Source organism: Monocercomonoides exilis, assembly GCF_001643675.1.
Source record: "Monocercomonoides exilis strain PA203 chromosome Unknown scaffold29-1213020, whole genome shotgun sequence".
In the NCBI taxonomy this organism is placed as follows: Eukaryota; Preaxostyla; order Oxymonadida; family Polymastigidae; genus Monocercomonoides; species Monocercomonoides exilis.
This window is the reverse complement of record NW_027150574.1, coordinates 46,983-70,235: the sequence shown is the minus strand read 5'-3', so window position 1 is coordinate 70,235 and position 23,253 is coordinate 46,983. Positions and strand designations below refer to the sequence as shown.

The 23,253-nt window shown below is 33.9% G+C and overlaps 5 protein-coding genes across 5 annotated transcripts; 4 read left to right on the top strand and 1 right to left on the bottom strand.

Moving 5' to 3' along the window:
* Positions 1-1,182: 1,182 nt before the first annotated feature.
* On the top strand, positions 1,183-7,732 carry MONOS_12429fu12430 (putative tau-tubulin kinase; the record flags this gene model as incomplete). The annotated part of the gene is made up of 5 exons (XM_067865049.1): positions 1,183-1,490; positions 1,548-1,674; positions 1,734-1,835; positions 1,975-2,124; positions 2,585-7,732. The coding sequence occupies 5 exons, from the start codon at positions 1,183-1,185 to the stop codon at positions 7,730-7,732; spliced, it is 5,835 nt and encodes a 1,944-aa protein (XP_067725271.1).
* Positions 7,733-8,830: 1,098 nt separating this feature from the next.
* MONOS_12428 (uncharacterized protein) lies at positions 8,831-10,549 on the bottom strand. The gene is made up of 4 exons (XM_067865048.1): positions 10,247-10,549; positions 10,069-10,196; positions 9,354-9,998; positions 8,831-9,149 (listed from the first exon to the last, which is right to left on the bottom strand). Exons 1-4 carry the CDS (start codon positions 10,518-10,520, stop codon positions 9,042-9,044), a joined length of 1,155 nt encoding a protein of 384 aa, XP_067725270.1. The 5' UTR covers positions 10,521-10,549; the 3' UTR covers positions 8,831-9,041.
* A 3,533-nt stretch (positions 10,550-14,082) lies between these two features.
* On the top strand, positions 14,083-14,426 carry MONOS_12427 (uncharacterized protein; the record flags this gene model as incomplete). Its single annotated transcript, XM_067865047.1, has 2 exons — positions 14,083-14,225; positions 14,312-14,426. The coding sequence occupies 2 exons, from the start codon at positions 14,083-14,085 to the stop codon at positions 14,424-14,426; spliced, it is 258 nt and encodes an 85-aa protein (XP_067725269.1).
* A 2,947-nt stretch (positions 14,427-17,373) lies between these two features.
* On the top strand, positions 17,374-18,705 carry MONOS_12426 (uncharacterized protein; the record flags this gene model as incomplete). The annotated part of the gene is made up of 1 exon (XM_067865046.1): positions 17,374-18,705. The coding sequence occupies one exon, from the start codon at positions 17,374-17,376 to the stop codon at positions 18,703-18,705; it is 1,332 nt and encodes a 443-aa protein (XP_067725268.1).
* Positions 18,706-20,261: 1,556 nt separating this feature from the next.
* MONOS_12425 (uncharacterized protein) lies at positions 20,262-21,116 on the top strand (the record flags this gene model as incomplete). Its single annotated transcript, XM_067865045.1, has 2 exons — positions 20,262-20,521; positions 20,657-21,116. 2 exons carry the CDS (start codon positions 20,262-20,264, stop codon positions 21,114-21,116), a joined length of 720 nt encoding a protein of 239 aa, XP_067725267.1.
* Between the last annotated feature and the right edge of the window lie 2,137 nt (positions 21,117-23,253).

Below are 23,253 nucleotides of genomic sequence, written 5' to 3'. Positions count from 1 at the left end.
TCTTCTTCGAAAGATGTGAACAATATGTTTCTTTACACTCCAAAAGAAGAAGAAGAAAGAGCAGAAATGTTCATTTCTGGACGGGATATTCTATTTTTTTGTAAACTTAAATCAGCGGTAATTGCGCTTCTCTTGTTTCTTTCAATATTTCTCGAAATAATGATAGTGATAATGATGATGAATACAGCGAAATCACAAAAGAACATTGCAACTTCAACTTTGCATAATTCTATTGTGATCCCGAAATGATCAAAATGAAACAGAAAATAACATGTTTGCCTAAATGGCAGGGCCTTGAAAATGAGTAATGGAAAAAATGAACAAGGCAATTCTTCTTTGTTTTGAAATTCTCTCAAAAACACAATCAAAAATGATGTTGTAAATCTCCATCAATTTCGTTTCAATGCAATCATGAGAGCCAACTTGACACGCTGTTTATCATTCAACTTTAAAAAGACTGTCCCTTCAAAAAGCAAAAATCATGTTTTATTCCAAGAAAAAGGTATATATTCAATTTCATTTGGTTTTAATTTCTTCTTCTTTATTTGCGTTCAGTGAGCAACTTCAGCTCAAGCCAACTTTTTCTTTGCAAAAAATATATACATCTTTTTCCCTTCCTTTTTTTCCATGTTGATTCACAACTCAGCTAGTCTTCCTTCTTTATTATATTTCATTTCAATGAGATTCGTCCGTTATATTCAAAACAGAGCATGTATCCATTTCCAATTCCAACAAAAAAAATCCAAGAATGCAAAATTTGCTCAATGCCTTCTTGCTGTTGATTGCGATGCAATATTAAGCCTTTCACATTATTTTTCTTTGAAAATAAAAATATGGTTATGTTAATGATTGAAAACAAATTTCTCACTTTAAAAAGGATATGGTTCTCATTCAATTTTTTACCCCCAATAAATCTGCTTAAAATAAATGTCACTTCTTTTATCAATCCAAAATTGTCCAAATGTCTTTCAAGCCTATTGACAGTTTGGTTTCTTTTTTTTTCCTGTGGAGAACTGATTGATAAGTTTGAATTTGAGCACTCTGCTATTGGAAAATGTTTAAATGTTAAAGTTCCTTTTAATGATTATAAAATAATTGTTTTTCGAAAAATTTTGAGTATTCGAAACATTTCGATCTTTAACCAAAATATTCTATTAATATTTGAGAAAATTTTTGAATGCGATGACTGTACATGCATGGTCCTCAGAATTTAAAGAAGGGGATATCATCAAATCATGCTATAGGATTGTTAAGAGAATCGGTTCAGGATCGTTTGGGGACATTTTTCACGCAGTTTATGAAATGGATGGAATACAAAAGCATCTTGCTCTCAAACTGGAAAATGGTGAGGAAGAAAATAGCTATCTTTCTGTTGAAGTGAAAACTATGAGAGCGCTCACAGGCCTTCCCCACTTTGCAAAATTCTATGCATTTGGAGAATATAAAAAATATCGTTTTGTTGCAATGGAAATGCTTGGGCCAAATATCTTGTATGCTTTTTATTTATCTTTGTTCACACTATCTGTTTTATAAAATTGGAATATCAGGGATGTTGTTAATAGTCGCCCAATTCATCGTTTTTCTCTTGAAACAATTTTCAAATTTGCAATTCAAGCATTAATCGCTCTTGAACTTTTTCATAATGCAGGATTTATACATCGAGATATCAAACCGGTATGTGAAAGATTGTTCAATTTTTATGTTAATTGCATTTTTAATTTTTTTTTTAAAAGGCAAATTTTGTGATTGGTGGAACAAAAGAAACAATCAACGTAATATACTTAATTGACTTCGGATTAGTTCAACGACTGGGACCATCTGAATCGACGCACCAAGTTTTGTGATTCATTTTTGTTTTTTTTTTTTCCCCTTGATTTTGTAAACTTAAATGCTTTCTTTCAAAAAAAATTATTTTCAAATAAATAAATAAATAAATAAATAAATAAATAAATAAATAATAAATATAAACATTAGACAAGTAATTTTCGAGGGACGCTTCGTTATGCTTCGCTGCGTGCGCATTATGGAAAAGAGCTTGGAAGAGTCGACGATCTGATTTCATTGCTGTATGTTATGATTGAGCTGTACACAGGAAAGTTGCCTTGGTCAAAAATACAGGAAAAAGTGTGAAAATTATAAAAAAGAAAATTTTATGAACTTTTTTTTAAAAAAAATGTTTTCTCTTTGTGAATTTTGATGTTTACGTTCAAAGCCAATTGGATGAGCCTTTTTTTATTCTTATTAATTATTCTGTCTTATCCTTTATATTTCATTCTTTTTTTCCCTTTTATTGTTCCTTTTTTAAAATTAAACGAAAATATGTGATCGATTATTCAATTGGGGAAAAATATGATCAATTTAATTATGATTCATTCTTTCCTCCTCATCTTATTGTTTTATCCATCAATTTCTCCTTCTCATTCTTCCTCTTTTTCTTCTTCTTTTCTTCCTCCTCCCTCTTCTCTTCCTTCCTTCCTTCTTCTCTTTTCTTCTCTTTTCTTCTCTTTTCTTCTCTTTTCTTCTCTTCTCTTCTCTTTTCTCCTCTCCTCTTCCCTTCTCCTCCTCCCTTCTCCTCTTCTCTCAGTCTCTCGTCCAGCAGTCCAAAGAGCGTGATGGCGGCCAAGAACTAGTCCGTTCTCTGCCAATCGAATTCCAAATTATGCAGCAAACACTCTCCCACATTCAGACAAACGAGATTCCGCCTTATTCGAAGATGCGCCAGCTGTTCAGAACAGCATGCCTGTCCAGAGGAGTTGACCCAGCAGAGCCGTTTGAGTGGGATGTGGAAGGAGTGAGGGAAAGAGAGAGGGAGAGGGAGAGGGAAATGGAGAAGGAGAAGGAGAAGGAGAAGGAGAGGGAGAGAGAAAGAGAAAGGGAGAGGGAGAGGGAAAGAGGGAAAAAGAAAGAAGAAGAAGAAGAAGAAGAGGAAGAAGAGGAAGAAAGAGAAGAAAGAGAAGAAGAGAAACGCTATCAAATGCAACATCAATATGAACATGAACACGACCATCATCATCATAATCATCATAACCATCACCAAAGTTCACAACCTCTGTCAAAAACTCATTCTTCACAGAAATTAGCGCAATTAAGTCAAATTCCTGAACAAACAGAAGAAAGAGAGAAAGAACAACAAAAGCAACAGTGTTTTCGAAAGCAACAATTCCATTCATATTCGAAATCTGCTCTTCCAGCTGTTTCTTCTTCTTTTTATTCTTCTTCCTCTTCTTCCTCCTCCTCCTTCTCTTCAACATCATTCAAAATTCCTCCACAAGAAAGACAGCATTTCACCACTATTTCTGCTTCTCGTTCTGATATTTCTTCTCATTCGTCTTCTCATTCCCATGCTCATACTCATTCTTCCTCTTCTTCTTCATTATCATCATCATCTTCTTCTTCTTCACAGAAGAAGAAAAAAAAGAACTTGAATTTTGATCGTTTTGAACACGTAAAAAGATTAGGAAATGAAGAAAATCAAGAAAATCAAGAAAATCATGAAAAACACGAAAATCCAATGAATAATGAAAACAATGAATCAAATGAACAATATACCCCTTCTTTTTATGCTCTTCCATATCGCTCTTCTTCTTCTTCTTCCTCCTCATCATCATCATCATCTTCTTCTCACTCCACTCACACTTCAGCTGCTGTTCTTCCTCTTCCTTCTCATCCCTCTCATTTTTCTTATCCATCTCATTCATCTCATTCAAATTATCCTTCTAATTTTTCTAATTCATCTTTTCCTTCTCCTCCTTCTCATCCATATCACCCGCTCCAAATCCCCAGCCAGCCAAACAGCTCTCAAAACAGCTCAAACAATAGCAGCATCAGCAATCTAAGCAATCTAAGCAATGTTAGCAATGTCAGCAATGTTAGTAATCCAAGCAATTCAAGCAATGCTAACTATTCAAATAATAATAATAATACTAACAATAACACCCAATCCCCTTCTCACACATCACCCCGTCTTCCTTCTCCGCCTGCCGCTTGCCTTGCCATGCACCTCCGCCCTCCTCTTTCTCCACACACCCCTCACACCCCAGTTTCCCCAGTTTCTCCAGCATCTCCAGCATCTCCAGTTTCTCCAGTTTCTCCGACATCTCCTATTTCTCCGGTCCCCCAAATTTCTCCGCTCTCCCCTTTTTCTCCGCCTCTTCCCTATCACCGAAACCTTTCCCGTGTGCCTGGAACACTCGGCGTTTCAGTCTCTGTGGCTCAACTTCCTCGTTATATTCACAACGCGGACAGATTAACGTATTATCAGCAGAGCCCTCTATCACCAAACCCTTCACTGCTTCATGCTGCCACGCCTCTCGTGCTGTCTGAGTGGGAGGTGAATGAAGGGAACAACGCTGGAAGCACAGCGGGAAATTTGACATGTAATTTGACAGGGAATTTGACAGGGAATGCTTCAGTTTCTGCATCTGGAGGAGCAATTCCTGAGCATCAAACAGAGTCGCTTGTATCGTTTTCGCAGCAGGCGACAGAAATTGATGTGTCAGCTTGGGCACAAGAACACAACTTGTCTGCTACCACTGCCTCTGCCAATGCTCTGAATTTTTCTTCTTCTTCCTCTTCTTCCTCTTCTTCGGGTTCTTGTTCTGCTTCGACTTCTGCATTGAATTGCCCGTCTTATTTAGCTTTGTCCTCTAATTCTGCTCTAAGCTCACCGTTAAATACTTCTTCAACCACTGCTCTAAATTCATCATCTTCTTCCTCTTCCTCTTCCTCTTCCTCTTCCTCTTCCTCTTCTTCTTCTTCTCCTTCTTCATTTCTTCCAAATTCTCCTCTAACCTCCCCCGATAACCTCTGCTGCATCGTCCCTCTTCCTTCTTCAATGCAGGGCAGTTATTCTCCAAACATCCTTCCCTTTTCACCTTCTTCTTCTTCCTCCTCTTCCTCTCTTTCTTCCTCTTCTTATTACTTCCTCCACCGTGATGTTTCTCTCCCTGCTTTCCAGACAATCACCCAAATTTCCAATGAAACTCCTTCGCATCTCGCGCATTCGCCGTCTGCTGTGCCGTTTTTGAAGGATTTCAATCGAATAACACCTCGTTCCCCGCTCTGCTTCTCCGGTTTGTCGAGTTTCTCCGGATTTTCTAGTTTTTCTAGTAATTGTGGGTTTTCTGGTTTGAAGAAGGAAAAGGAAAAGGAAAAGGGAAGAGGAAGAGAAGGAAGATTAGGAGAAGAGGAGGAAGGAGAAGAGGATGAGGAAGAAGAGGAAGAAGAGAATGATAATGAAGAAGATAACGAGAATAACAACAATCATCATCATCACAATAACAATAATGCAAATGCTGACGTTGATGGAAGTAACATAAGCTTATTCAAACAATCAGCTGGTGAACAAGATATTCACACACCACACAAATTCAATGAATCTTCGTATTCTCTTCATTCTCCTCATTCTTCTCTTTTCTCCTCCTCTTCTTCTTCTTCAAATTCCAACTCTTTTGCTCTTCCTCTTCACAGTTTATCAACTCAATCTGCCTCTTCCTTCCCTTCTCCTCTCTCTCCCACCACTTCTTCCCTCTTCCACCATCTCAGAAATACAGAAGCTCCTTCTCCTCATCAGCCTTTCAATCAACACAACCCTCACCATTCAACACAGCCGTCTAAAACATTCCAACAATCTTCTTCTTCTTCTTCTTCTTCTTCTTTTCCTTCTCCTTCTCATTCTCCAAGCCACAGGTTTGCATTCACTTCATCATCATCATCATCATCTTCTTCTTCCTCTTCATATTCTTCTTCTTCTTCCCCTTCCTTCATCACCCCACAACCCATCCTCAGAATAAGACACTCTCCAAACTCAGACATTTCACCTATTCATTCACCGAGTTCTCCTGTTTCTCCGTCTTCGCCAGTTTCTCCTCATTCTTCTATTTCTCCGGCTTCTCCAATTTCTCCGGTTTTAAATGAGATGAATGGACATACATTGCCCCATCCTTCATCACAGCTTTGTTTTTCTCCTTCTGTTCTGTCAGAAAACATGGCAATGGAAGATATTGAGAATGAAGAGGAAATGAGAAAAAGAAGAAAAAGTAAAAGAAGAGGGAATTTTGAGGGAAGTTTTGGAGAAGAGGAGAAGAAGAGAGAAGGGAAATCGTCTTTACGACTTTTGCAGCTGCAACAAAAGAGGAGAAAGAATAAGAAGCAGTTTGAGGGGGGAAAAAGAGAAGATGAGGAAGTCAAAAGTGCATTTGAAGAAGAGGAAGAAACAGAAGAAGAGGAAGAAGAGGAAGAAGAAGAGGAAGAAGATATCGATGCAATTGTTGAAGCAAGGAAAAGCACAGCTTTGTTTAACACACCACAAAATTGCAGTCTTTTTGTTAGAGAAGAAGAAGAAGGTGGATTGAAGCAGATAAACAGAAAAGAACGAAATTCACTGAAAATATTGAGGAAAGATAAAAAAGAGAGAAATGTTGCAAACACAAATATGAATAAAAATGTCAAAATGAACAGAATTTGTGGAAGAAGCATCAAAAGCAATGAAATCTATCATAATTCCCTTTGTGGGAAAGGAGAAGGAAGAGAAGGAGAAGAGGAAATTGAAGAAGGAGAAGGAGAAGAAGAAGAAGAAGACATCACCCACACGCAGACTGAAGATGTAGAAGGGAATGAGCCCAGTGATGTTATGCACGTTGCAGCCAACACATTCCATTCAACAGAACTTTCCTCTCCTTTGGCTTCTCATCATTCGCCTCTCAATCAAACATTTGGCAGCAATGAAAAAATGGTTTTTCCTTCGATGGGGAATTCGACCCCGTCACACTCAAGCTCTGTTTGTTTGTCTCCTGTTTGTGGAGGACATGGAGGACATGGAGGGGGTGGAGTGAATAAGTTACATGGAGTGAAAGGAATAAATGGAGTAAATACAATGAATACAATGAATGGAGTGCATAGTTCTGCTTCTCCTCTCTCCACACCTCATTTGAGTGGCTCTGGGAAGCGTTGTGTGACAGAGCAACATGCAACGAGTGGGGCAGTTGCTGCTTCATCAGCAACATCGTTTGCTTCTTCTTCTTCATCATCTTCCTCCTCCTCCTCTTCTTCTCCTTTTACCTCTGCTTCTTCTGCTTCATTGACATATTCGTCATCTTATTCCTCTTCTTATCCAAATTCCTATCCAAATTCTTATTCGAATGCAGCAAATGCAACAAATTCTGCTTATGCAACAGGCGTGTTAGCATTCAAAAAGCTATCTTCTCCAAAACTGAGTGGAAGAAAAAGCACAAACAAGATGAATCAATTGGATGAGCAATGGGGAATTAGTGAGAAAGAGGAAGTGGAAGAGGAAGAGGTTGAGGAAGAGGGGAAAGGAAGAGAGGAGGAAGAAGCGGAGAAGGAGAAAAAGAAAATGTTGATTGCTTTGGCAATGCAATTAGCATCGTCATCATCATTTTCATCCTTAACATCATCATTAGAAGAAGAAGAAGAAGAAGAAGAAGAAGAAGAAGAAGAAGAAGAAGAAGATGATGATGATGATTGTAAAGAGGAAGAAGACGAAAAGGAAAAGATAAAAAAGATGAAGGAAGCAGAATTAATCAGAGGCAAATTCACCTCTTCTTCTGTTTCTGCATTGGCTAATGAACAACATCAAAATGACGGCAACACTAACAGCAACATGAACATTAGCAATAAAAGCAACAGAGGCAGCTTCAGCAGCTACAGCTACAGCCATTCTGACCCTCCTCTCTCTGATAGATCAGGATTGGGCTGTTGTGTTTTATTATAAATTGGTTTATTTATTTATTTTTTCAAATGTGTGCAAATATCTTTATTTTATCTTTATCTTCACTTTATTGCCAATTATTTATTTCTTCTTCATTCTTCTTTTTTTTCGAAATTAATATTCATTTATTTTTTGTGATTCTTCTTTAAAAAAATAAATAAAGGTAATTCGAACTTCTTATTAATTTCTTTAAATGTTTTTGTTGCGGTTTTACTTGAATTCACACATATTTATTTATTAACCTTTCATTTATTTGTTCTTTATTGATAAACTTTCTTTTTTCTTTCTTTCTTGCTTGCTTTTAATGAATCAACATTTTCTCAATATAAATATCATCAATGTATTTTCTTTTTTAGGTTCTTTTCTTGTCTCTGAAGCCTCTTTTTTTTTTTATTTAATTCTTTATTTAATTGAAATTCTTACAAATTTTGTTTCTTTAAAAAAATCTTTTTTCTTTGACTTTTGTTTTAATTTTTTATTATTGCTTTCTCCTTCTTTTCTTTTCTTTTTAATTATTTAATGAAAGTTTTATTGTGCCCACTATTGATTGCTTTGATAAGAAATCTTTGTTTTAAGATTGGATTCAAAATTTTTATTTATTTATTTTTTAATTTTTTGTGTTTTGCATTTGATTTTTAACTTGTTGATTACAGTTTTGTTATGAGAAAATGGACAATTGCCATTTTTACTTGCTTCAAAGTTTGCATTAATTCAGCTAATGTCGAAATGCAAAACGTTGTTTTATTCACTTTTCCTCTTGAAAATTGTGTTAAATAATTTGCTCTTCTTGAATAAAACAATATTATCAACCTTTCCATTTGGAAAATATTATTCTATTTTTTTCTGTTTTAATCAAGATTTTATATTCTTTTTTTGTTGATTTTTCTTTTCTTTTCTTTCTTTCTTTTATTGTCAGATGATTCCAGTGTTAAAAATAACATTTGCTAATCTTTTGACAATTTTTTAAAGAATGACGTTATTTTTTTGCGTTTTTTCGTTTGACAGCACTTTCGAATTCTTCACCTTTCCTATTCTAAAAATCTTCTTCTCATTTGATTCGTCTGGTAAGTCCATTTTTTTTTAAAAAAAAAATCCAAATTGTTCTATATGAAAGAACTGTTTCATTCATATTGTTTTTGAAAAAACAAAATAAAAAGGCAACTTTAAATGTTAAAGCAAACAAAAAAAGAATTTTTTTTTTCAATTCGAAAATTACACACACAACAATCCAAAAACCAGTTCGAAATCTGAAAAAAAAGGAAGAATATTTCAATTAAAATAAACAAAAAAAAAAGGGTATTTGTTTTCAATCTTAATCGTGCCATTCAATTGGTATAAGATTGTTCACATCAACGGAAAGACTCTTTATTTTCGTCATTGACACAATTGTGGCAGTCGCCCCTTCATTGCGCGCATAGACCTGAAAGTGAACATTATTAATAAAAGTGTATAGAAAATATTTATTTTGTTGAAAATTTTTTTAAAAAAAAACAACGAAACAGTTAAAAAAATAGAAAAAATTGAATGGTTGATCCAGAAAAGAAAAATATTTCGATCAAAAAGAAAATATAAAATAAAATAAAATAAAACAATCAAAAACAAAACATCAGTAAAGGTAGCATACGACGAATTGCACAGAGTGAGGAATCGACGTCAAGCACAGCATGCACGCCTCCTCTCCCTTGAAGAACACCACCACCCTCTTGTCCACATCCACCTCCACACTCACCTCTTCCTCGTCGTGGAACACAGTCGGAGTCGCTGACTGGTCTGCGCCCTGCGTCAGCGACCCGTTACACGACCACAGGCACGAGCGGCTGTTCAACCCAGGTTGCGTCGAAAAGTCGTCTTCAATAGGAGACGCACATATCCCAACACCTGCATTCATTGCTGGTTCCCCGGTGTTTGACAGGCGGAACGTTGCGCGAACGACACCCTTGGAAACAGCAGGCTCAACATACAGCGCTGCTGATTCAGTGGTTGTCCAATTCGCCTCCTTTCCTTCAGCAACAACACTGCACCCAGGTGGAAAGAATGAAGCTTCAATATGTTTTGCTCTCTCTTTTTTGGGCTTTTTTTCATGTTTAATTAGTTTTTCATTTGCTTTTTTCCGATTAGAATCTTCAATTTTCCTTATGTCATCACAACTTTGATCGTTTTGATCGTTTTCTAATTCTTTGCTTCCATCCATAAATCTTTCCTTAAATTCTTCAGGAAATGCAATAGCTCGCGAAAGATTTAATAATTCTTCATGAAGCTCCATTGTTTGCTGGCAACGTTAAGAAAAGTTTTTTTAATGCATTCAAAAAAAAAAAATTAACCACTTAGTAAAAGCAAACTTGACAAATGAACTTCTTAATTCTTCTTTGAGATTTGCTAACATCTGAGAGAAGTGCACATTCCTTCGAAATGCTAATAGATGACTCAGAGGCATCACACTCATTTTCATGGATTTCAACATTTTTACCTAAAATTGAAATTATTCAAATTTGAAAAATAAAAACTTTGAATAAAAACTTATTTTATTTGAAATCATTTCCGCAATGCTATCTGCTTCATGTGCATGAGCATTCAAATGACTTGCAATTGAAAGAGCAAGAGATGTTGATGTTCCATCTGAAATGAAATTTACAAGAGTTTGAGCAGTGTTCCTAAGATATTCCAAAATTCCTTCTTGTTTGTCAGCATCTAACTCTTTCACATCGAATCCTAATTTAGATAAAATGACATCTGCTTTTAATTTGGTATCAGAACTTTCAAGTTCTTTTAAGGAAGATTCTGAAGTTCCCATTTATTCTTTTTTGTTTTAAAAATATAAATATGGGTTAATTAGATGAATTGAGAAATAAAAAAAAATTCAAAATTATTGGATTATTTTGAAATAGCCCAATTATCTTGAAATTGCCTATGGAAATTTTGAAATTTTTGGGGAATTTTGCAATTACTCAGGAAGTCAAAATTTTTTTTGTGTGAAATTATACACTGACCATCAAAAATAACTGATCCACTTGCAAATATTGAAAAAATGAACCAACAGTTATGATAGAAAAAAAACACATTCAATTATTATAATTATCAAGCACGTTAATGCTTTGCAATAGAGATAATTTTCTTTTCTCTTTTCTAAAACAATAAAAAAAGAACGATTTTCCTGCAAATTGAAAAAAGTTTTTTGTCAAAAATATGTGATCTGAATTTTTAAAATAATAGCTGAATTTCAAAAATTAATACCAATAACATAATCAAAATATATTAATAGTTTATTGATCCTACTTTATTTAATATAACCGTTTTAAGTCGTTTGAACATCGAATGAACAAGTTTATTAATAATATCCATTTCAATTTCATTCCAGGCATCCAAAATTGATTGTTTCAGCTCATTCACATCTTTCTTTGGTTTTCCATCTTTGAAAACCATCCTATATAAAATGCTCCACACGTTTTCGATGATATTCAAATCTGGAGAATATGGGGGCCATTCTACGCCAATTATTGAAAAATCTCTGATTACATTTTGCACCTTAAAGGATCGATGAATTGGTGAATTATCGTGGATAAATCTCCCATTATTTATAAACCGCTTGCGTGCATAAGGAATCAATGAAAATTTCAAAATACGACAATATTTCTCAGAATTCATTGTTTCGCTGACAAAAACGATTGGTGATTTGAAATTATAACCCACTGCAACCCATATATTTGTTTTTTCATAGATATTCTGACTTTGATGGTCGAAAATTTCATCATTATCTTTTTCATTCCATTCCATTCTTGTATTATCTGGTCCAAATAAATTGAATTTTTTTTCGTCAGCGAAGATCGTAAGTTCGCATAATTTTTCATCCCTTAAATGTTTTTCAGCAAATACATCTTTCTTCTCACAAGCATCCTTTGATAGGAAAGGTTATATTTTTCTCTTTGTGTATTTTCTATTTATCAAGCGCAATAGTCGATGAGCAGTAAAATTACTGCAATTCACACCAAGAAAATCGGTTCGGTCTCTGACTCTTCGAATTTGCAGGCATTTTGATTCTTTTTTTGCTTTTCTCAACAGAGCAGGATTAAAAATAAGTGGCCTTCCGAGTTTGCGTCTGATTAGCCGTTTTGTTTGAATATAATTTGTTTTGAAGTACTTTTTTGCAGTATTGACTGAAATACAGTCTAAACCGGATATAATCACGTCGAATATAATCACATTCGTGTGTAGTCACATTTTTCCATGCACCGACATTTTTGGCCTATTTTTCATTCATTTTCCATCGCATATAATCACAGGGCTAAATATATATAATCACATTTTATATTATTATGGGTTATTTTTTCATTCAAAACTCGATTTTTTGATCAAAAATTTCTATTTTTCGCTTTTTCAAATATGTGCTCAAAAAAGTTAAAATAATGTGTATTAATGAAAAAAATTCATTTCGCAAGTGAAAAATGCGTTTTGATGACGAATTTTTAAAAATAAAAAAATGACCCAAAATTAATTATTTCCAAAATTAATTTTCAATTTTTTTCTGTGTTAAGCAGCATCGTATATTATCACAATCGGATATAGTCGCAAAAAGTTGTGCAAAAACAGATGTGATTATATCCGGTTTAGACTGTATTTAATAAACGAGCAATTTCGTTTCTTCCTTTCCCTTAATCGCTCAGTATATGAATTTTCTTTTGAATCGAGCCCTTTGTAATACTTGTCATTTTGTTTTGTTTGAGTATTATTTCTTTTTTTGTATTAATGCTTTTATCATTCGCAAATTAACCTTTTTTTCCGGATCACATTTTTTTGAAAAAAAATTTCCTGTCAAATAATAAAACAAACATTTTTTAATATTGATGAAGTCTTTTTTTAAACATAAAAACCGATAAATCTTTTATATCATTTCGTAATTAACTGATCGACAAATTTTAGCTTTTGACTTTTGCTTTTATTACAAAAAAATAAAGAAGCATCATCAAGATCACATAATTCTGATGAGCAGTGTATTATGCATACTCATGAAGTTATTCAAGTTAATTTAAATAAAAATGCACAGTTGTTATAAAAATTTTTTTTTGAAGAAATAATATTTGAACAAATTTATTTGGTAATTGATATGGATTTTTTAAATAAAAAGTTTTATCGCTGTATTTTTTGATAAACAATAGGAAAAAATCGCGATAAACTGCATTCATAACGATTTCAAATATTTTTGTTGAAGAATTTCTTCAAAAAAAGAGATTATAGAATGCATATTAAAAAAAAAGTTTCAATGATGTCCTTCAACAGCACAGTATCTTTTCTTCAATTCTTCCAAGTTCTTGCTTCAATAAAAGAGCAGTTAAATTTATGTTTGTCTTCAAACTTCCTGTTCAGCCTTTTATCCTCGTTTTTCTTCATTTTTTTTCTCATCATTTATTTCTTACAAAATATTTATTTCATATTTTTTTTTAGACAGAGTCATTCATCATCATCGTAAGTTAAAAAAAAATCTCTTATATCCACAAGTCTTTCACATCCAGAAGCTCATCGTTCTCGCAAAATTCATTTACGTTATATTTCTATCCATTGCGCATGTTTAGTCCAAAATAAAGAACATCAATATTCGTAATAAAATACATTCAGGCTCTTATATATTTGTTAGGTAATGTTTGACTAGCTTCCTCGCTGTTCTGCCTGCATAGAATAAATTGTCCATTTTATATAAATCGTCAGTATCACGACTTTGGAGAGGTTACGGATGGAAACATCTTCACAATCAATAGCACAATATAAAAGGCATACATCAAAAATTCTGCATTTCCATCGAAAATATTGTTGCCCCCTAGCCATTCATCAATCAAAATAAACAATTTCATCTTCCATCAAGCAGATATTGTTTTTATAATACTCAGCGTTTTCACTGTATTTAATTCACTTAGTCAACCTGTCTTTGTTTTAGCTTCGGAATCTGACCCCGTTGACAGTTTCTGAGCATTTGATATTTCTTGATCATTTTCCATAACGAATAAGAGCCACAAAAGAAAAGGGGCACAACTCGATGTGTCGTTGCTGAACGGGCATATGAAGACAATGCGATAACAAAAGGATGGATTTATGGCGTGGAGCGATGGAGTTGAGTTTTTGGAGGAGGCAGGGTTTTGGAGGGTTATGGAATGATAAAAGGATGGTTTTTTTGGGGGGAGAAAGAGGTGTTTTTGTGAGGTTTAAGAGGCAAAATGGATGTTTGGGAGATGGATTGGGATGAGGTTTGGAGAGGTTGTTTTTTCGATTCTTGTGAGTTGGAAAAAGTGGAAGTTGTATTAATTATTGGAGAAAAGGAATTTGTTGTGTTGACGGTGGGATAAGAGGGAAGATAACAAGGGTGGAAGATGGGTGGAGTGAATGGAAAATATATATTGGAGGTGAAGATGAGAGATAGAGAGATGTGGGGAGGAGATGTTTTTTTATTTTCAAATGCAGGGAGAGAGGAGGGTTCATATGAGGCGGAGCAAGAAGGAGAGTATTTGTGGATGTATGTTTGATTAGAAAGAGAAGTGGGTTTGAAGAAAAAAGTGAGAAATATTTTTTTTCATATTTTATTTTTTGTTGGGTGGACAGTTTTGCCGCGCCTCTCATTTGCAGGGCAAGGGATGGAGGTGGGGGTGGAGGAAGACGGGAAGAAGGAACATCAGCGCTGGCGCTTTGCATTGGAGGTGTGGAGACAGAGGCGTGACAGGGATGGATCGAAATGAGGTGCTGACAATGATAGGGTGTTTTGCGCCAGAGACATACAAAGAAATGAAGTATTTATTTTTTGATTAGGAGAAGGATGACGGGAGAAGAAGTAACAGGGAGTGAAGGAGAAGGGATTTGGGCGAAGGGATTGTGATATTTGGTGGGGTGTTGTTGTTGTTGTTTTGAGGGGAAATGGAGAGAAGAAGAAAGAAACACAGCGAAAAGAGATGGGAAGGGATTCTGATGGAATCTTTTTCATTGCTTGTATTTTAATAGAATGGAATTTGTGGAGGTAATTTGAGCGGAAGCAGAACAGAGGATTGAGCTTTTGTTTATATTTTAAAAAGAAAAAGAAAGAAAGAAAAAATCAGTTAAGAATGATCATTATAAAAGATATATGTTTGCTTTTTGAATCAATAGTTTTTATCATCTATTGTTATTTTTCATGAAAGAAGGATTTTTGCAAGATTGTTCGACGACAATGAATGAACATGGGATGTGGTTTGAGGGGATATAGGATGCATAAAACGAAATCAGGATATGATAAATGAAGGGGAGTGCGGAGGAATGAGCTGGAAGAAATAATAAGGAAAAGAGAAGAAGATATATTTTTGAAGGTTTTGGAAGGCTCATAAGGCGAAACTTACCAAAAGCCGAAGTAAAGAGAGGAAAATGATGATTAGGCAGAAGAGGACATGCAACAAACAATTGAGATGCGGAAATGAAATTTTTAATGGATTGAAAGAAGAGAGAAAAGAGGAACTGGTCTGTGGTGACTTCTTCTCTTGAGGAAGAATTGATGTAAGTTGAACTGACAACTGCTTCATTGAAAAGATACTGAGAAAATTTTGTTATCAAGCTGATGTTCTTCGGATTTTCTCATCATTGAAAAAACGCCTGTGCCCATGCAAATGCTGTTTCTGTGAATGTTTGAGCAGATGAGAGAAGAGGAATGTGCTGAAGAGAAGAAGAAGAGAAAGAGGAAGAGTAAGAAGCAATGAGATTTGCTTTAATCTTTGGATGATTTTGACTATCCCTTCAGCTAAACATAATGAGGATATATAACCAGAATGAAACTGTATTATTTTTTCACTTTTATGGCATTTTTTCTACCATAAAACATTTTTTTTCTCCAGAAAATATTCATTGTTGTGCATAACATCAATATTTGAAACATTTTTGATTTCTTTTTAGCAATTTTGATTCATTTTTGATGTTTTCTGTCAAATTTTGCGACTCAGTAATTTAAACTATTTATAATTGATAATTTGAAATGTTTTGACTGTTGGTAATCATTTGTTGCAAAAAACATTTTAATAATCGTATAAAACACAAAATAATATATTTTTTCTTAATAATTGTCACAAAAATACGAAAAATGACATATTTCGCAAAAGTTGTTGGTGAATGTTCTGAAAACTATTCATTTGATATTTCAAAAATAGTTGTGATATATAAACAGCTATTTCTGATTTCTGAAATTTTTTCGGGAAAAATTCAGATCTTCCCACAATTTATTTTTAGCTTAAAATTTGTTGGTGAAACATAAAATATCTGCCTTATTTTCAATTTTTCTGAGAAATTTCAAAATTACTTGATAATTTCAAAATAACATATCCGAATTTCAAAATTATGCAAAAATTTTTTAATTACACAAAAATTGTGCAATTCATCTATTTGATGTTATCATTTTTCCATTCGATACAATGCAGATCTGAATCAAATTATTCAAATTGAAAAAATAATTTAAAATTGTGGGGGTTAATTTAAATAACCCCTGTTTATTTGAATTGACTTGTTTATTTTTAAAATCTTCATCCTATTATGATTAGAATGTTCAAAACATGAAAAAATATTACAATAAATTATTAGCATGAAAGATTGATATGAAATACTGAAGTTTTTTTTTGATTCTCTTTTTGCAAAAATTTTGATCTTTCAATAATCAACTTCTAAAAAAAATAGAATAATTCAATAATTCGTTTAAAGTGCTATTCTAACTTATGTAATCGAAAATGTGAGTTATATAATGCGAGTATGTCTGATTATTACTATTAAAAATTCATTTTTCACAATATACAAATCATAAAAGCTTCATCAAATTTTTTTTTTTGATTCTTCGCAATTGCAAACTGTTTCTTAATAACTGTAACATCAACAACAACTTCTGTGCCATTTTGTTCAGCATTTTAAAGGTAATTATTGCTTTTTTTGTTTTAAGCAACAGCAATTTTCAAACAATGTTGTTTTTCATTTTTCACCTTGTTGTAAAACAATGTAAAAAATCATTAACAAGAAATATATAAAACACTGAATTTTAAAAATTATGTATGGTTATTTTTCAAGATATCGTTTTTTATGAAAAACATTTTATATTATTTCAAAATTTGCTTTTTCGATATTTATCTTCTTATTAAACCGATTATACAGTTTTCTAACATGTTTCAAATTCTATAAACCTTTTTATTTTTTGATACTCCATATTTTTAACTCTCTTCATCCTCAGGATTACTCGCAAACAGATATTTAATTTCCATAATCACATTTATTTATATTCGCGCATCCCCATCAACAGATTTCTCTTCCGACGCATATAGAACACTATCAAATGATCAATCCTCTCTTCCATCAACACCTCTTCCATTTCTCTCTCTGCCTTCAACTCTTCTTTTCTTCACCAAACACGCACTTTATCAAATGCTGCTGTGGTTCATGTTGGAACTGAAACACAAAGAGCGAAACCTGGAAGATTGGATTCTTTTGACGAGAACAGCCATCGCTTCGAATGGTGCGAATGGAACGATTCAAACAGCGGAGACAATTGGGGTGGAGCACTTTACGTTTTATGTAAGAATGCCAATCTCACAATCACATCTTGTTCATTCAACAATTGTTCAACAGATGGAACAAATGGTGGAGCGTTATACAGTTGCTATTTGCAAAATATGAATATTACAAAATCCAATTTCACAAGTTGTTCAGCACAAAATGGAGGAGCAATTTGCATTGATGGTCGGCAATCATCTTCCGTTTATTCGTTTTCTGATAACAGAGTGGGAAATTGCTCAATTACAGATTGGCGTGGAACTGGATGGTTCTTTTATATTGGTGATTTTTCTTCAAACGGTCAATTCTTGTTCACCAAATGCAAGTGTATCGCAAATACTGGTGGAGACTCCACTGGTTCTTTAACATTTCATTCGCCTCCAGAAAACAAGCCAAATCAATTCTTAGTAAATGATTGTCAGTTTATTAATAACAAATTGTCAAGTTCAACTTCATCTCTTGGTGGGGCTGGTATTTATTTGGATGACACTCATTCCTGGATGAATGAAATGAAATTCATCTCGTTTTGTTTCTTCGATAGCAACACAGCAACTAATGGCAGAGGGAATGATGTGTTCTTTAATGGCAGCAGCATTACTCAATCTCCATTCCAGCAATGTGGCTCAACAACAGCATCAAAAAGAGTGTGGAATGCAGGAACTGCAGATAATGCGATGTACAACAGTTGGCTTCCAATCATTGACCAGAACAAAATCGTTGCAAATGGTGGAAGTGATGTTGATGCCTGTGGCAAAACACAGCAAAGCTCATGTGCCACAGTGGAGTATGCTCTTGGATGCATTGCTCCCTTCAGTGATGCTTCACTCTCTCTTCTCTTCTCCACTTTCACTCCAACAAAGACTCTCACATTTCGTGCCCCAAATACAAAAATCACAGGAAATGGCACAACTGCCACCACCATCTCCTCCAGTGGCATTCTTCAACCAAATTCTTCTTCATCATCTCCCTCACCACCACCGGATCCATCTGCCACTTTTGCCCTCTTCCAACAGACCCAGGGCTCCCTCACAGTCTCTGCCCTCGCCATTGCCCACAACTCCACAAATCAAATCACCCCCATCCTCTTCCACCTCTCCGGTAACTCCCCTTCCCTCAACCTCAACACAACCACCATCACCGGAACAACCTCCATAACAATAAAAACACCACTTTTCTTCCTCACTGCTGGCTCCCTCGCCCTCAACCACACAGCGATCACCAGTCTCGCCCTCAACAGTCAAAGCATCTTCCACCTCACCTCCCTCACCGCTCCCCTCACCCTCAACTCCTCCAGCATCACCCACATCACCTCTACTTCCACCCCCACCAGCTGTGTCCTCTCCTCTGCAACCTCCCCTGCCCTCTCCCTCTCCCTCGCCAACTGCACCATCACCAGCATCAACTCATCACTGCTGAATCAACAGAATGCAAATCATTTAACAGGCGTCTAATATCATTTCGATGCGCACAACCATTATAACAATGTTTTTTTATTTTCTGAAAGAAAATTGCTGCAATTCTGTTTAAGATATCTTATATTTATTAATAATTTTGTCCGTGTTTTCACAATAATTTAAAAGTTATTTGTTGGAACGTTGCATCGCATTTGGAAAACGCAATCACTTGAACAGTTATTGACTCTGATATCTTTGAATAAATCAAAATGCTACACTAAATAAGTTTTCAGCTTGCAATTTATTTTACTGATTTCATGCATTCAAATTTGAAAATTTGGATCTATTTTTGTTTTTTTGCCAACCGCATCATATCATGGACATGCAACAAATAACTTTCGCTTTATAAGAAGACTTCAGCAAATGACAAGCCATTATGCAGCATAAACTGTGAAAAGCTTATAGAGAACGAATCCTGAAATTGGAGATAACTTTTTATTTAACAACAAATTGCTCAATATCATTTGAAACGATTCTGAATAAAACATGAACATCAAGCATTCTGCACTCAAAAAATCTTCTAACATTTTCGTTTGGATTCGCGTTTATGAGATTTAGAAATAAAGCTCAAATGATTTTCCTGGAATTTTATCGAAAATAAATGATGTTTGATATATTGACTCCAATATCAAATTATACACTCATGATTGTTTTGAGAATATAACTTGCTGTGGAAATATTTTTTATTTTAATGGTAATTTTCGAGATACTCCCAATATTTGCTACGCTTTTTCTGAGTGAATGATCACAGAAACTTCTCCACTTTACGGCAAGGTACTTTTCGGTTCATCGCATTCAAGTGATGAGATACAAGACAGAATGTTTGTGATTTAATTTTTTTGTCAATACGGAAATTTATTTTCATCGCGATTGATAGATTTGTTCAGATTAGTGAAAAATCATCTCAATCAGGACAAACTGAAATTAATGCGAAAGAAAACTGTTTAATAATTGAATCAAATGAAAGAAGTCCACATTCTTCAGAAGAATCGATGATTTGACTCCAATAAAACGGAAAAATGCTGCGATTCATCAAGATCATGATTATCCAACTGAAAGAAGGGATAATTCAATAGACAGCGAAAAAACGTGTTCTTCTCCATTTTTTAAAATCTTCTCCAACATCTTCGCAGTTATTGAATTTTCAAAGAAATTATCCAATCACGGATTTTCACTCGACATCATCATCATCAAGAAAGAGACCGAAAAAGAGATCCCAACCTGATTTTCAATCTTTAAGAAAAAAGAGAGATACACAAATTGCAAGTATCGAAGAGCAAGTCTATTGTTCAGATGAAAGTGAAGAGGAAGATGAATGTTATGGATCATTGCTTGAAAGATTTTTTAAAGAAAAGGAGGATGAACATCTGAGAATTGCAAAAGAAACTGTTATCGAATTGGGAAATTTGTTATCATCTCACATAAGCACATTGCCAAAAAGAGGGCAAAAGAAAATTTTTTCCATTCACGATCAATTGGTTGTTTTCTTGGAATGGTTATCGAGCAAAACAACTGTTAAAGGAATCGCAGGTTTTCTTGGATTGTCGGAAACAATGGCCAGCAATAGCATTCGAGAGATCAGGCCATATTTACTTAAAGTGTTGGACGAGATTTTCAAAAATCCGCCCAGACCTCCAAAGTTCATTTCCGAAGAATTTCCCTCTATCGCCTTGCTTGTTGACGCAACCACTGTCAGATGTTCTGTTCAGGTTGGAGACTTTGATGATGCTAGACAATTGTTTGATGGGCACCACAACTCTTACAGCATGAAAATAGAAGTTGCAGTATCAGCCTGGCCTCCATTCAAAGCGTTGTTTGTCTAGGACTCAGTTCCTGGAGGTGTTCATAACGTTACACTTTTCAGAAGTGGCAAGCATAGGTGTGTCGAATACCTAAAAAAAACTGAAGAAGAAAAGATTGGAAATTCAGTTCACAATCAAAATGACAGTTGGTCAATCATGGCCGATAAGGGGTATCAAGGTCATTTCATTGATGACAACGTTATCACTCCCATTAAAAGAATTCATAAAGCTAACAAAACTATGAATGAAAAAGAATTCCAACGTTCAGAATTAGAATCCATTCATTCACTCTCCTCTTCTCAGCCTTCTTCTTTCTCATCTTCTCAGCCTTCATTTTCATCTCCATCTGTTTCATCATTGCCATCTTCAACTGCAGCTTCCTCCCAACTTTCGTTAATATCTTTTCCTACGGAAAACCTTCAAGTTGTTCCAGTTGCTGTTATGGTACACTCAACTCAATCCGGATCCGAGTTTTCAAAAGCTGGAACGAGTGTAATGTCTGCGAAAGAAGTGGAAATAATCAATAAAATAGTTGTTAAGCACAGAATACCTGTGGAGTGGTTTTTCGGTCGATTGAAAAGACTATGGCTTCGCTTATCAGATTAATACACTGGTTCTCGAGAAGTTTTTTCAGCTGATGCAAAAATTGCCTGTTGGCTCACGAATATTGTGATCGACAACAATTCTTTGGAAGCAGATGATGGCATTTTCTACAGAAAAGTGGAGGAGTTCTCAAATAGAAAAGAAAAGGAAAGGTAATTGATTCGTGAAATATACGCAAGGGAAAATATGGAAAGGAAAATGGTTCGTAAAGCTTCCTAACAGTGTGGGATATGTTTTGATTCACTGGATATAAAAAGATTTAATACAAAATTGTGAATTGTTATTCTTATTATCGAGCTAAAAATTTTTGAATTGATAATATTCATAATAATTGAACACAAGCAGTTTGCAGTTTTCGAAAACAAACGATCAAATGTTATTCATGTAATTATTTTTCATTTATTAAAACAAAACGCATTCCAAAGAAAAAACTCAATGAATGTTTTAAACTCAATATTTCATAGAATTATATTATTTTTAAATAATAAACATTTTCATTGAAAACCTTGATGAATAAGAATTATTATGCAAACCGGTTAAAGGACGAATATATCTGTATTGTATTTCTTCTATTTTTTTTTTTTTTTTTGATTTGTTTTTCCTTTCAGCCCTTTCGATACAGTTTCTTTTTCGAAGAGTTTTTGAAGGCTTGCTGAATCTCACATTGAAAATAATATTTAATCAAAAAAGGACAAAAGGCACTTAACTGCATTCAGATCTTTGAAAACATGTTCATTTCTGAGACAAGAATTTGCGTTATGAATAAAAGTGATCATTTGATTTTTTATTCATTTTTGATTTCTGTTTACTTTTTCTATGAACACTTTTAAACTTGCTTATGAAGGAGTTCATTTTTTAATTATATGCTTTTGTTTCAAAATGTTTATTAAATTGATACCTTCAGATGAAAAGAAATAAATATTTGACATTCTTTTCAAAAAGAAGTCATTGAATTGTTAAAAAAAATGTAAATTGATAGAACAACAAGATTTTTTACTGTTATTTCAAGAAAAAGTATTTTTCCAATATATTTGTCAAGAAGTTTGAAAAACAATTTTGAAGAGAATAATCTTATGAATATGAAAACAACTATTTTTGGCAAAAATGATGAAAACCTGTTATCGAAATAATTTAACGAATTTCATAAAAACAAAAAAAAAATTCTCGTAATTCATTTCATTCCCCTAATGAAAATTAATTTGAATGATCTATTCCAATTTGAATTAGGATGGTGATTTTTAAGTTTTGTGCTTTAATTTGAATTGAGTGGCATTAATTCTAATTAATAGAGGTTAATTTAAAATGCCTCCATTAATTCAAATTTCCCAATTTAATCTGCATTGTATCTATAATTTCAAAGATGTTCATATTATAATAACAAAAAAATTAGAAAGATGTGTTTTTCTTATTAGACCTGCGCGACACGGTATGCAACTTTTTGATTCCGTTGGCAACTTCAAAATAAAAAAAAATATATAAAATAAATAAATAAATTTTAAAATAAAAATATATAGTTATAATTAAAAAATAATCAAATACCATCGGTGGAAAAAACGGTCGTTGGTGGGAAAAGCGGTAGTTGGAGGAACTAAAATAATGTTATTTTTCTTCCCTGTTATTCTTTTGATATGGCCTGAAGCATTTTGAATTTTGATTATTATTGCTTGTCGAACAGAAATATGAAAAAATAAATGAAAAAAAGGTATTAAACTTTATCATCAACAGCCTGTTTTTATTTAAAAAGATATATGAATTGGAAAAATAAGACTAACGCAGTTCTAAAAAATAATATCTTCATTCACATAAACTTCAAAATAAAAATTGATCCATTCAAATTGTTGTGGTTTCAATATCTGAATCGGATTCATCTTCAATTTTTCTCCTTTTTCTTGTTCTTAACTTTGTTTTCTGATCAAAAGTTAATGTTCCTTCCTTTTCATATATGCAACTGATTTCATTTCCGTAAACATAATTATCATCAATTCTTCTTTTTCGATGTCAAATTTTTCTTTTCTTCATTATCTCCGATCCTTCGCTTTCGTTTTGCTCTGCTTTTTCTTCTACTTCTTTTTCCTCGTTTGCAATTGCTTTTTCGTTTGTTATTTTCATTTTCTTAATCTCAATCGCAGGTATTTGCGGA